Below are 10,687 nucleotides of genomic sequence, written 5' to 3'. Positions count from 1 at the left end.
TAGCTGTTTGAAGGTTAACTTAAATTCCAAGTTTCAGTGTGAATCCAGGGATATCAGTATATTTTTTACTCTTTTTAAATGATGTAAAATCATTGTTAACGTATTGACATGTAAGTCACAGCATGTATTGCACTGAGGTAAACATTTTACAGAAGAATTTCTATCTCTATTTAACATCCAAGTTCTGATATGTAATGTTCCAAGGAGCAAAGGTGTCTCGCTTTTTCCCCAGACATAAAGGTTTACTAGGCTAAATAAAAGAAAAAGAAAAACATCAGTCATCTTTGCTTCCAGAGTCCCACTGCTCTACTCTCGCAATGGTTGTCCACACCTGCTTCAACCTCTCCCTGACATAGGTGGTGCTACTTTTTGCACCAGGTTTGCTGATCTTGATCTTTGGAAAATAGCCCGAGCCCTTTAGACTTATTGCCAGGTTGCCAACCCGAGCTTTTGATCTCAGACATCCGTGATAAAGGCCTATGAGTCCGTGATACGCATATCAGTTAACCATTGTAAACTTATGTGTTTGTGTTCCCAGCATGAGGTCCTTTACCGCTAAGGAATGGATCAGCTCCAGAATGATCTACATTTGAAGCAAGTTGTTTCCCTAAGTGAGTTTAAATAAATGCTTAAAATTTTAAATCGGCAAAGATCGGCATGCAAATGTTTTAATGGATAAATTATCTGACTACTATGTGAAAATGATTTGGGACTTTTTTCTTTCTATTTCTATGTGGATGATCACTCATCTATCATAATTTGTAAAATTTTATGTATTTTAGTGTTGTTGAAAATGAGATTTTGAATCTGAATGGGGTTTTTTCCTGGTTGAATTAATCAGGAAAAAAAAATTGTATTTTATTTTTTAAAAAGGAACGTGTTCTGGCTAAAATTCCCCACGTGTTCTCCTTTCCCCCTCAATGCTGGTTAAGTGATACTCTGCATTGCTTTGGTTTCCAGAAGAAGAAAAAAAGTTATATTAGAAAATACACAAAAAGATTTAAATATGGAACCCAAGACGAACTGTAAACAAAACAGTTAAACTTAAGCTGAAACATGTAAATGATGCTCATCATAACGCCTCAATTTCAAACACAATCGTTTAGCTGAAAACTGTAAACGACCTAACAACTAAAAATTGCCCGTATCAGCGTTTGTAATGTAGCCAGAACAATGTTTGGTTTGTTTTTTTTGCTTCTTTACATCCTGGTTGTTGTGCCAAATGATGGTTATGAGTGGACTCATCAGTCCCAGTTTACAAACATTCAAATTAAATAATTTTAACATCCATTTTGATGCACATTCAGAACATTGCAGTAGCAAAAGGAACGCAATAATTCCCCCAAACTCACCAAATAAAATAATAAATCCAGGTCATAATGCGTCACAGCGTCACTGGTCAGATCAGCTTTGACTGCAAAGTGCAAGTTTACAAAATATATAGTGATAAAACCCATAAATCATCAAATAAATAAATAAACCTGGACTCTCAGCAGCACTAACACTTTTATTATATAAATTCAAATCATATAAGTGCTGATCTGCAGTCGTATGACTTCTTGTAACTGGTGGAGAGAAACTGAAAGTAGCAAAAACAAAATAAACAAAACAGTTTTGGGGACGTTCCCTGGTGTGTGCAGAGGTCAGCGTCTGTGTTTACTGCTCAAACCTGAGAAGGATAACAGGTGGCAGCCAAACAAACAGAGTACAGATAATTCAGGGAAAACTGAACCTTTAAATTTGTCTTATTATGTGGTTTCACTATGGCTTAAAGTTTAGCATCTTGTTGCTTGCTGGGCAAGATCTTCTAAATTCACATAAGCTAAATGTGAAGAAGCTGGGGTGAGAATCAGCACCTCCAAGTCTGAGGCCATGGTTCTCAGCTGGAAATGGGTGGAGTGCACATTAGCACCACTAGTCAGGGTTGAGCTGCTATGTTGGGTGGAGGACTTTAAGTGATGGGGGAGCGGAGCAAGAGATTGACAGGCAGTTTAGTGCTTTACTGGTTTGGTGTGGTGAAGAAAGCTGAGCGTAAAAGTAAAGCTGGTGATTTACATGTTGATGTATGTTCTTCCCCTCACCTGTGCTCACGACCTGTGGGAAGTGACTGTGAGAATTAGACTGTGGATACAAGCAGCAGAGTTTTTTGTGAAGGATGAGGGCTCAGCTCTTGAGATAGAGAGGTATTATTTTTGTTGTTATACTCTTTCTTTAGAAATATTATCATCATTTTCTTGGACTCATTCAATAATAAATGATGGGAATTCCACTCGTTTTTTAGGGCTGGAATGAAGGCTATCAAGTAAACATGACAGTGGTTTTTGGAGAGCCAGGGGAAATCCTGTGTTTAAAGTAGTTTCACTATCACTTTCTCTTCAGACATTTAAAATAAATAACATGAGTTAATGTTAAATAATATTGTGTAAAAGCTGAGGAGCATTACATGGTTTATCCACACGTAACCAATGTCGCACCTTGTAATGTTTTACTGAGTATTAAAGACTTGTATGTGTAAATCTAAAACATAACATGGATTTGAACAAGTCAGCAAAACCTCATTTGATATGAGCCTGTGGATTTTCCTTCCTTCCTGCAACATTTTGCTGAGATCCCATATTGACAAATGAAAATGATCGTGTAAAATGAAATATTTTATAATACTTTATTTTTTATAAAGTGGTCCAATTGTGCCAATTGATGGGTCTGTCTAACACAACCCCTCGCTGGAACGAGACAATTCTATTACAACAGCAAAAGCAAGACGCAATTTACCAGAGCTCTTTGTGTTACTCGTGCACGAGGGAGAGAACTGGACGAGCGTCGTTCCATCGTTTGACACCAGTGCTCTCGTCTGCTCCCTCGTAACACTGCTCTTTATTGAGGTTACATGAATATGCATAGGTTCATTAACATATGACGCATTACACAGATATACATGTGAACAAAGAGTACCTTGTCTGTGTGCCGTGTAGGTATGTGTGTGTGTGTGTGTGGTCAAGATGTGACCCTGTGAACGACTCCCCAAAATCTGCTGGCCTGGAAGTCCAGCAATTCATCTAAACAAAAGGCACTTATACTAAAACAGAGACAGAGTAGGTGTCCTCCTATAGTATAAATCAGTAAGAGAAGGTATGACCTCTCTCATGACCTTAAGATGTGTGTGCATGCCAGAACACTCTGGAAAGCACACAGAGTCCCTACAGACTACCGGTACTACGGATTGAACCTCTGTTATTATGCAATCGATTATAAAACTCTAAGCATATATGAGTAAAAATTTCCAAGCATAAATGACAATCAACAATATAAACCTTACACCAATGCTGATTTAGAAGTATTTACAGGAACAGCTAAAGTTGTACAATAATCAAGTTAAAGTGGAATCAAAAAGTTTAAATAAATATGAAACACGTGAACATCACAATGCTTTTTGGCTCAGTTTAGATTAAAATTGTTAAACCTGATTTCAAAATTATTTCAAATGTTGTCATTGACTTAAAAACGGTAAACTACTCAACGTGCAGACATCAGTGGTATGTGAGCAGAACAATGACATTTGGTAATGTGTATTTATTCATGCACATTACAAATAGCAAATATAAAATCAGTCTTTTTTCAGTATGTACTTTTTGGAGGTTGCTCTATATACAGTTACATTTATTCTGATTTCTTCCTGTAATGATAATAATCTGAGGCTCCTTAATTATTGTTTGTATCCTTTGTTTCAGATATGGGATGTGTATAACGTCAGTGAGAGGAGAAATTCCTAATATACTCAGGCACACAGCTCTGACTGTGAGAACAGAAGCCCCAGAAACTTGTTTGGAAAAAAAATGCACCCCAATTAATTGTTATTTACTCCATATGATATTGAATTAGTGCTGAGTATAGGTATGACAAGAGGCGTAAAATGCAAAGAAAGCGCAAAGGAGAAATAGACGCCAAGCTTCAATTAGAATTATGCGTTTTGTTCTTTATGTGTATTTATAGTTCAGTGAATCCTGTAACTTTGATGTAATCAGATGAATTCATGATGGACTCCTTCATCCTCCGTGAACCATAATCACCATCTGCACAACTGAGCCGGTTTTGATTCCGTATTTTGTCACTGGTGCAGAGTCGTCGTCCAGTGGCGTGCCATCAACGTGCAGCTTGAAATCCTTCTCAGCGCATCCTAAACACACATGACACAGAAAGAGATGACTAGACTAAATATAGCTACAAATATGTCATAAATAATTATATTACATTTCCTGCATTATTCATAACATAACATAACTTCATAACATTTTATAGATTTTTTAGTGAAATTTTTTTAAGACATTTGAATATAGAGTCATTAAGCACTGGTAATTACAATTTTAACGTATTTAATTTTTGTTTTTTTTAGGTTACTAACCTTTCTCGTTGACCATTTTCTTCACTTTCTGTTTGAAAATGCTCACAATCATTACTTGCAGCTGTATGGCGCGCAGGAGCATCAGGCATCTCTGACCATTAGCCATGATAATGAAGATTTCACACATTGTTTTGGCTACCATCTGAAGGTTATGAGAGGTGATGGTTAGTACTTTGGTTAAACAGCACTTAACACATATCATAAAACAGAAAACAAATATTTTAGAAACCTTTTCAGTGAGTCCTCTAAGTGCAACCATTTTGAAATGGAGTGAGGAAACTCAGTTCATGTTTTTATACCAAAATATTAATAAGGAAATACGTGAATTATAATTTATTCCATGTAGTATTAAATTAGTGTTGATCACAGGTGTGACAGGAGCTGTAAAATGTAAAGAAAGCTAAAATAACGATGGACCCTCCATCATAAACGTTTCTCACCATCTGCACAGCTGAACCGGGCTTGATTCCACATTTGGACAGTGGTGCAGAGTCGTGGTCATGTGACTTTCCTCCATGATTCTTCGTATATCCTAAACACATATAACACAGAACAGAGGGGACTTTACTTTGCAGCCTTTAGACTAAATATAGCTCCACACATATCATAGATAACTGTACCATGTTCCCTGCATTAGACTGAGCAGAGGTTATTGTTGAAAGTAAAATTGTCCAGTTTAAAAAGATTAAAAAATGTTTTAAAACACTGGACACAGATTAACTGAGTATTGATAATTTCATTTTTATGTATTTATTTTCAGATTTTATTTACCTTGGTTGACGCGCGTTTTCAACAACTGGTTGAGCTCACGCAGGGTCGCATCTGGCAGCTGGTTCATGTGCAGGTTCACCCCCCACCTCTGGCTCACAACGGCAGCAGACATCGCTTTGTTTAGGAAGTGAGGCTGCGATCTTTTCAGGTTCTCAGTCTGAAGGTTATGCGAGGTGACGGTGTGGTCACGATATTTATAACTTCGCCTGAGGGGCGGGGATTGCCCGTTAGTTGTTTCGGTTTAACCGGGAAATAACAATGAACAAAAACATATGAACAAGGTATTGATCTCGTTATCTGTGAGAATACTGTTTGTATTGATAACACGCCTTTAAAATTGTGAAAGCATTTTTGCGTCTTTTCTGTGTTGCTTTGCACGCAAACAGTTTCTAAGTTAATAACAAATACAATAAACAACAATCAACCACTAAAAACATTTTCTGTTGAGGAACGCAAACGAATGATTTAATTTGACGCCTTTTAAAATAATAAAGCAAGGTGTGAATATTTTTCTGCTTTTTTGTAAAAAGAAAAGAAAAGAAATCATTAGTAAAATAATCATTTTTATCAAATACTTTGCGCATTGGTGGATTAACCATTCTACATAGAAATGAAAAAAGGATTATGGTAATTACTAATAAAGTTTAAATTGAAATATAAAAACTTTCAAATATAGTATATATCAGCTGTGGTATAAACCTGACACTGGCGGTCTAATTCATTTGTAAAGCACAACGGTGTGCACACAAGGTCACTCACGGGTCTGCTGCCAAGGCGAAACAGCGTGGGTCAGTCAGTGCTGTGTGTGTCGTATGAGGCAGAGTGCTCACTGACTTAGATTTTAGGTTTTTTAGTCTCTCTCTCTCTCTCTCTCTCTCTCTCTCTCTCTCTCTCTCTCTCTCTCTCTCTCATCCAACACACACACACACACACACACACACACACACACACACACACACACACACACACACACACACACACACACACACACACACTATTGCTTCAGACTGAAAATGAAAGTGTATCTCACAAAAAGTCCCGAAAGACTCAGCTCACAATGTTGCTGTTACTACTTCCAGAAGTGAACAGTAGCAGCAATCTCGTGGAACTATTTAAAACAATTTGGTGCATGTCACAAGTTCATGTGTGACACGGATTTTTTTCTTGTGTGTGATTGTTCTCCGTTTTGTGTGAGGCTTCAAATCTCTCAGAGCTCAGATGTCCTGTGGTCACGATGTTGTTGTTAGACCAGGTTGGCCACTAAAGGTTGACTTCATCATTGAAAATAAGAGCACACTTTTAACAGACACATCAGAAAGGAACACATGCCCAGGTGTAATGGAGACAGGGATGGTTGTAACAGCATCACTTTCAATAAGAAGGGATATCCTAAGAGCCATGTAATCAGTTGTATGTATGAAAACATTCTCCATGGCCTTATATGTGAAACTGGGAAGCTGTGTAAAGAAGCACTAAGAGTTTTTAGCAAAATCACTGACTTCTAGTTAAGAAAGTGAATCTTTTGATCAAGTGTATATTTTGATCATTCCTGCTCAGATTAGATTGTTTAAAATTAGTGTCTTGTGTAAATTGTCAGTAAACTTCAAGCTGTCTTGCTGTTGCGGCTAAAGTAAAAGGCTGACAGGCGTGAGAATAGTTATAACAACAACAAAAACAGTTAAAGCTACCTCCATGGTGACATTTAAATGCTTTTTTCCTTAATTTGCAGATTTGTTTGAGAATGTCGAGACAGTGGATGAGAAAAGCTTTACCACTGTGAGAGGAAAATAAATTGTTTATCTCATAGTGTAGTGTCTGTGAAGGTTCTCAGTCATCCAGGTCATCGCAGTCAAAGGAGCTTGCAAAGAAAAGCATCTGGACTTCTTTAAGTTGCTTGATAGTTCATAGTACATATAGTGTAGTGCATATTTTAGAGCAGGAAGAAGTGTTGGTCAGCACACATTAAATGATTAGATGAACATATTGTGATATAGTAGCAATTTTTAACTGTTAATTACATTTTTATAACCAATATCTTCTCGCTCCTCGTCTAGTACAAACACATTCATGTAAAGTTAACGTGGGATTATAAATTGGCCATGGATGTGAAGGAGATAAATTGCTAAAATTTAAAATACTTTCAGTTAGTAAGACACGAAAAGCACTTTATAAATGAGAAAAGTAATGACTTTTAAAACAACGCAAGCAGTGTCCAGACTCTTCTACTATGAAGCCACGCTGTTGCAGTTTAGCATTGTCTTGCCAAGAAAACAGCAGCATTTCTGAATCATGTTCACGTAAGGAGTCATATCTGTATGACAGAGCTTTAACTTGTATCTGTGGATGGTGCGGTGAATCTCTGGATGCGTTCCTGATCCCATGCAATGATTTCTATGGCAGAATCTTTTCTGTTCTTAACGCAGTGCTGTCTGACAGTCCAAAGATGACAAGCATCCAGTTTTGATTTTGGACCTTGTCCCTTGAATACCAAGATTTCTCCAGATCACTTGGATGTGTTGATGATACTGCACACGATGAGATATTCAGTCGTCACAGTTTTACACTGGTGAATTATTCAGAAATCTTTCCACAATTAGTAGAGGAATTTTTTGTGTTGTTGTTTTTGTTTGTTTTTCAGATTATTTACCTTTTGTTTCAAGCACTGGGCTTGCACATGCTGGTATCCCGTTTTAAATGACATGACACCATCCATGTATCAGTTCTCTGGAATGCTGGGAGCAGTAATCAGTGTGATGATGTCCACACCTCCATCTCCTTGGCCTCCTGCTCCAGGTCTTCTGGAATACACTAAGTTGTTCCAAGGCAGCTGATAGACATCATCTATCTAGCATGTCCTGGGTCTGGGGCAGTGGTCCCCAACCCCTGGGCTACCGGCTGTGAGAGTTGAGGCTCGGGTGTGAAATTTATGGTTTTCAGGGTTTTTATTGTTATTTTTTAAATTGTTTTTATCGTTAACTCGGTTTCCCTGGGTCTATTCTCATGTGTTAGGAATAAATCTTCTTTTTTATGGTACTGGTACTGGTTTTATTTTGTTGTATTTATACGCGACACCTTAAAGGCCAGTCTGTGAAAATATTATCAGACATAAACTGGTCCGTGGTGCAAAAAAGGTTGGGGACCACTGGTCTGGGGTATTGTTTCACAGGGGTGTGCAAAGCAGATTTGTATGTGGCAGGTCTGGTTGTAACATTGAGTGGCCTTTTGCAGAGTTTGGTAAAATGGCTCCTCTGACCCCTGAAGAAATGGAGTACTTTCAAAAAACCATGGTGTTCAATGCTGCCAGGGAGACCCTTAATACCATTTTTAAGTATCTTCCTCATTTATTACAATTTATGCAAATAAATATTTATTATTGGGGTGGATGTAGCTCAGAAGGTAGAGCAAGTCATCCCTTGATCAGAAGGTTGTTGGTTTGATACCTGGCTGCATGCCAAATATCCTTGGGCAAGATGTTAACCCTAAGTTGCTCTCCGATGCATCCATCGGAGTATGAAAAAACAAAATTAATTTCAACATGTTTAATCAAAATTAAATATATAAGACATGCAGTTCATTTAAATAACTATTTTAATTTAAAATAAAAAAACATCCCTGAAGTTAAACATGCAAGCAAACAGCACGTTTAATATATGTTTGTAACAATACTTCTTGAAAAGAAAGGAAAATAGATTTGTGGGTTGAGCAGCAGAGTTCAGCATCAGATCTCCTGAGCCAATGCCAAACTCCACACTTTGACCCTATGATCCAGCTGCTATAGGCAGAATCTGGATTCATTGCAGAACATAACGTTCCAGCATGTTCTGGTTCCAGTGCATCTTGCTGATAACAATACAAACAGTGCAGGGCAGTGACTGAATGTGTAGTGAGCCATCTGCCAGAGCCTCTTGAAAACCTTGACTGCGAATCTGTAGCAGACTGCCTAAAGATGGTAAATGCTGACAGGGAGAGGAAATGTGCCCACTTGGAGGTTGGTCTCTGACATTCCCTGTTATACTTGGCCTTCAGTTTGGAGATGGTACTAGTGCTTACACCAAATACTGCTGCAGTTTGGTTTTGCACAGCACCAGCTTGAAGTTGCCCTATAGCAGTAATGATCACAATGCCTGGTAATTCATTGTAGAAATAACTCTCCTTATTAAATTTAAATATTGTCATTCAGATGAAAACTGGAAACTACCTAACACACCCTCAACAGTCTCGTATGCAACCACAACAATGTTTGTTTTGTTCTTTTTGCTGCTTCACCGATTTGTTGTACCAAATGACGGCTATGAGTGAATTAATCAAACCTTTTGTAAAACCATATAAAAAGTAAAACATTTTGACATCCAGTTTGATGCACATTCAGAACACCACAATGGCAAAAGCAACACATGAAGCCCACAAACTGTCCAAGATAATCCAACCCAGAGTCACTGATCCAAAGATCGGGTACTTTCCTCAACTTTGACTCCGTGGTGCAATATAACCCATACATTATAAAGTAAATAAACAAACCTCAACTCTCAGTATTGCTAACACAGATTAAGTAAAACAAAAGTGTTTAAAATCATCACGACTGCAAATCTGAAGTCACATGACTTCTAATAAGTGATGGAGAGAAATCGAAAGTAATAAAGAGTGAATAAAAAAAATCTTAGGGGCATTCCCTGGTGTGTGCAGAGGGCAGGTTCGGTGTTTACTGTTCATTCAGACAGGTGAATGTATAACAGATGAAATCCAAACGAAACAATTGGAATCAATCCTGGGAAAACTGAAAGGACAGGGGAAGGAGGGGGAAAGGAGAGGGACGGAGAATCTGCTGACAGAGAGACCAGCGAGTACCTCCTCAACATGTCTTGAATTCCTCCAGAGGCCTGGCAATGAACTCATCTTTTGATTCAGGTGTGCTGACCCAGGGTGATATCTGAAATCTGCAGGACACTGGGCCTTGAGGCCTGGAGTTGCCCACCCCTGCGTTAAAGGAATAACAGTATTTTTAAGATCTTCCCACAGGTTTTCACTGATATTGAAAAGTACTGTGAGCTTTAGCAAATGTTTTCATTTGGTGTAGTTTATATTGAAGTCTAATGGCTGCTTTGGGTCATTGTTTGGTTCTAGGAGTTCATCGCTTTCTCAGCGTTCAACTTTACTGGCTGTAAAAGAGCCTCAGTATTTTCACCCTGAAGAACAACAAGTGCAAAGTGTTCTTTCATCAAATGCTGAACGATGAGTTCACTGCACTCAAATGACGTCTGAAGTTCTGCAGACAAAAGAGGGTTCAATCCTTATTAGCAAGGTGTAGCTAATAAAATGTCGGGTGAGGGTATCCGTTTTTTTTTAAAGCAGTTCACGTATCATTTGGTGCACAGCCCCACCTTGTGGAAGTAGCAAAAGTATTTTTTTACATACTTCGTGAACTATAAATTTAAACAGCCCTGATCAAAAGTTTAAGACCACTTGAAGATGGAAAAAAATCTAATTTTGTTCTATCTTTCCAAGAAGAGCTTCAACATG

At 38.0% G+C, this 10,687-nt stretch overlaps 1 protein-coding gene across 1 annotated transcript; it reads right to left on the bottom strand.

Annotated features, from left to right (window-relative positions):
- Positions 1–2,785: 2,785 nt before the first annotated feature.
- LOC146674945 (uncharacterized) lies at positions 2,786–5,991 on the bottom strand. Its single transcript, XM_085402439.1, has 5 exons — positions 5,930–5,991; positions 5,171–5,376; positions 4,840–4,931; positions 4,400–4,541; positions 2,786–4,174 (listed from the first exon to the last, which is right to left on the bottom strand). Exons 2-5 carry the CDS (start codon positions 5,280–5,282, stop codon positions 4,044–4,046), a joined length of 477 nt encoding a protein of 158 aa, XP_085258565.1. The 5' UTR covers positions 5,283–5,376; positions 5,930–5,991; the 3' UTR covers positions 2,786–4,043.
- Between the last annotated feature and the right edge of the window lie 4,696 nt (positions 5,992–10,687).

The sequence above is a fragment of the Rhamphochromis longiceps genome, linkage group LG3, assembly GCF_057381845.1.
Source record: "Rhamphochromis longiceps isolate RC_006_pf linkage group LG3, R_longiceps_female_GT1.1, whole genome shotgun sequence".
Taxonomy (NCBI): domain Eukaryota; kingdom Metazoa; phylum Chordata; class Actinopteri; order Cichliformes; family Cichlidae; genus Rhamphochromis; species Rhamphochromis longiceps.
This window is presented reverse-complemented; position numbering and strand designations above follow the sequence as displayed.